The sequence below is a fragment of the Palaemon carinicauda genome, chromosome 16 (assembly GCF_036898095.1).
Source record: "Palaemon carinicauda isolate YSFRI2023 chromosome 16, ASM3689809v2, whole genome shotgun sequence".
Taxonomy (NCBI): domain Eukaryota; kingdom Metazoa; phylum Arthropoda; class Malacostraca; order Decapoda; family Palaemonidae; genus Palaemon; species Palaemon carinicauda.
The window spans coordinates 93861509-93864008 of NC_090740.1; the positions used below are offsets into that span (position 1 = coordinate 93861509).

At 31.0% G+C, this 2500-nt stretch overlaps 1 protein-coding gene across 1 annotated transcript in view; it reads left to right on the forward strand.

The window, feature by feature from the left end:
- LOC137655437 (putative neural-cadherin 2) overlaps positions 1-2500 on the forward strand; it is a 275648-nt gene that overhangs the window by 215187 nt on the left and 57961 nt on the right. The window contains exon 18 of the mRNA XM_068389332.1: positions 1681-1836. Within this exon, the coding sequence (XP_068245433.1) occupies positions 1681-1836 (156 nt within the window). The remainder of the gene's footprint in view (positions 1-1680; positions 1837-2500) is intronic.

Below are 2500 nucleotides of genomic sequence, written 5' to 3' on the forward strand. Positions count from 1 at the left end.
ATATATATATATATATATACATATATATATATATATATATATATACACACATAGTATATACAGTATATATATATATATTATTGTACCAAAGTCCCTGAATAGGAAATCTAAATATTCATATAGATATGCACACACACACGCACAGATTCAGTCACTTCCATCTCGTCTCCTTTCCTAAATACAACCTGCTGATTCAGCAATTTGTGGGAGAGTTTGTTATCCGAGTGAACATCTTTGGGTGGCCACATTCTTCCCTAAGCGCTACAGGAAAGATATATATATATATATATATATATATATATATATATATATATATATATATATATATATATATATACATATACATATACATATACATATACATATACATATACATATACATATACATATACATATACATATACATATACATATACATATACATATACATATATATATATATATATATATATATATATATATATATATATATATATATATATATATATATGGTGATTGGCTGTATGTGTGTGTATGTCTGCGTGGTCTCTAGGGAAAAGTGGTACAAGGAGCTTACAGAGTATCTAAAGATCGAATCCTTTATAATTTTTATCGAGAAAGCTAACGCCGCTATTTCCCTTTTTATCAAGATCCACCTTAAGGATCTATGGGCCCATAATTACAGACCCCCTAAAATTTTAGTACACGAAATCGGGTGAAATAGGTCATGCTGGTACCGTAAACTTGGACTTATAATGTTTTTTCTATTTTTTTTTATTTATTTTTTTTTTCGAGAGATTTATCGCCGGTTTTCTTTTATTTTGATCAAGACCCCCCTTCCGAGGTTATCGGGCCCCATAATTACAAACCACCTTCAAGCTGCATTCAATAATAATAAACAAATTGCAATTAATTTCAACACTGCAATTGCATGAATACTAGAGATTATTTAGGGCTATATTTCTCTGGAAACTGCCCCCAATGATAGCATACATAAGTTTTCTTTTCCATGTGCTAAAATTTACAAAAACTTCTAGAATATTCAACATCGTATAAAACATCGCACCATACGAAAACTTTTCTTTAAAATATACGACTATATAATAATGCTTCACAGATGGCTTCATTTGGAGCAAATTTGTGAATGAGGTGAAAATTATGTTCATATTCAAAATATAAGGGCAAATATACCCGGGGGACTCCAGGTAACCTTCTAATATATATATATATATATATATATATATATATATATATATATATATATATATATATATATATGTGTGTGTGTGTGTGTGTGTGTGTGTGTGTATGTGTGTATGTGTGTGTGTATGCCCCAAAATTACATCGGTAAACCCCCATGATTTGCATTAAACAATGGCTCTACTCTCTACAACCCTGTTAGCATAATTCAAACGACAAATTAATTCAAACTTATGTCTTTTATTTAAATTTATTCTTCCCCGTTGTTTGTTAACGGCAATGTGCAATAAATGCGCCAACCCTTAGAATTCACAATCAAAGATAGGAAAATTGACCTTCCTTTCTATGTTTTAGCGATGAGAAAATACATAATTCATCCGAAGTTAGTATATCCGATAAACCTGTATTTTATAATATCCAAATATTTACTTTGGTTTTCTTTCTCACCCTTTTCGCTCTTAGGATATTATTCCCCTTATTGGTCATTGTTTTCTTGTACAGCTCGAGAGCGTTATGAAAGTAAGAGTCCTTTTGGATGAGCCTTTGAGAAGCTTCGGAACTACGAACAATGGCGAGGAGGGCGTTCTTCCTGATGTTCCAGGAGTGTCTGATCCGTCTTCGATAGCCTCTATGGCCTCTACTTCCCTACGCCTTAAGGTACTAAGATGGAACCTCAGTTTTTATTTCTATTCATGAATTATTTTATGTCTATGCTGTATATGTAAGAACTCGTGTGATCGTCCGTTTTCATACTTTCACAATGTTCATTTTTTTTTCTATATGAAATAATTCTACGGCTACATCATTCTTACTCATGCTTATTTGGTAATAAAAATATCTTATACGTATGGTGATACCATTATGACACGACAAATTAACAGGCCATGTTTGTACGTATGATCTGATCTATAAAACAAAGGTCAAACAATAGAGATTATACAATGAAAATAGCGATGATTTTGATAAGAGTAGAGCGCTATCGCTTTGAGACAAATATATGGTATATTGCAAAAGTATTTTGGGCTGAATGATGATTATGAAGGTTTTAAAGTAGGGCGTGTAAAGCTAATTATTGCATTTAAATATGACTTTCTTATTATTATTATTATTATTATTATTATTATTATTATTAGCTAAGCTAGAACCCTAGCTGGAAAATTAGGAGGCTATAAGCCTAATGGCCTCCAACAGGTGAAGAAAGCCTAGAGAGGAAAGGAAATAACATAAGGAATAAATAAACAGGGGAACAAAATGATAGAATGGATATAAATTTAATTTAAATGGTAATAAGAAATTTGGTACTGAAAGTAAATTATCTAGG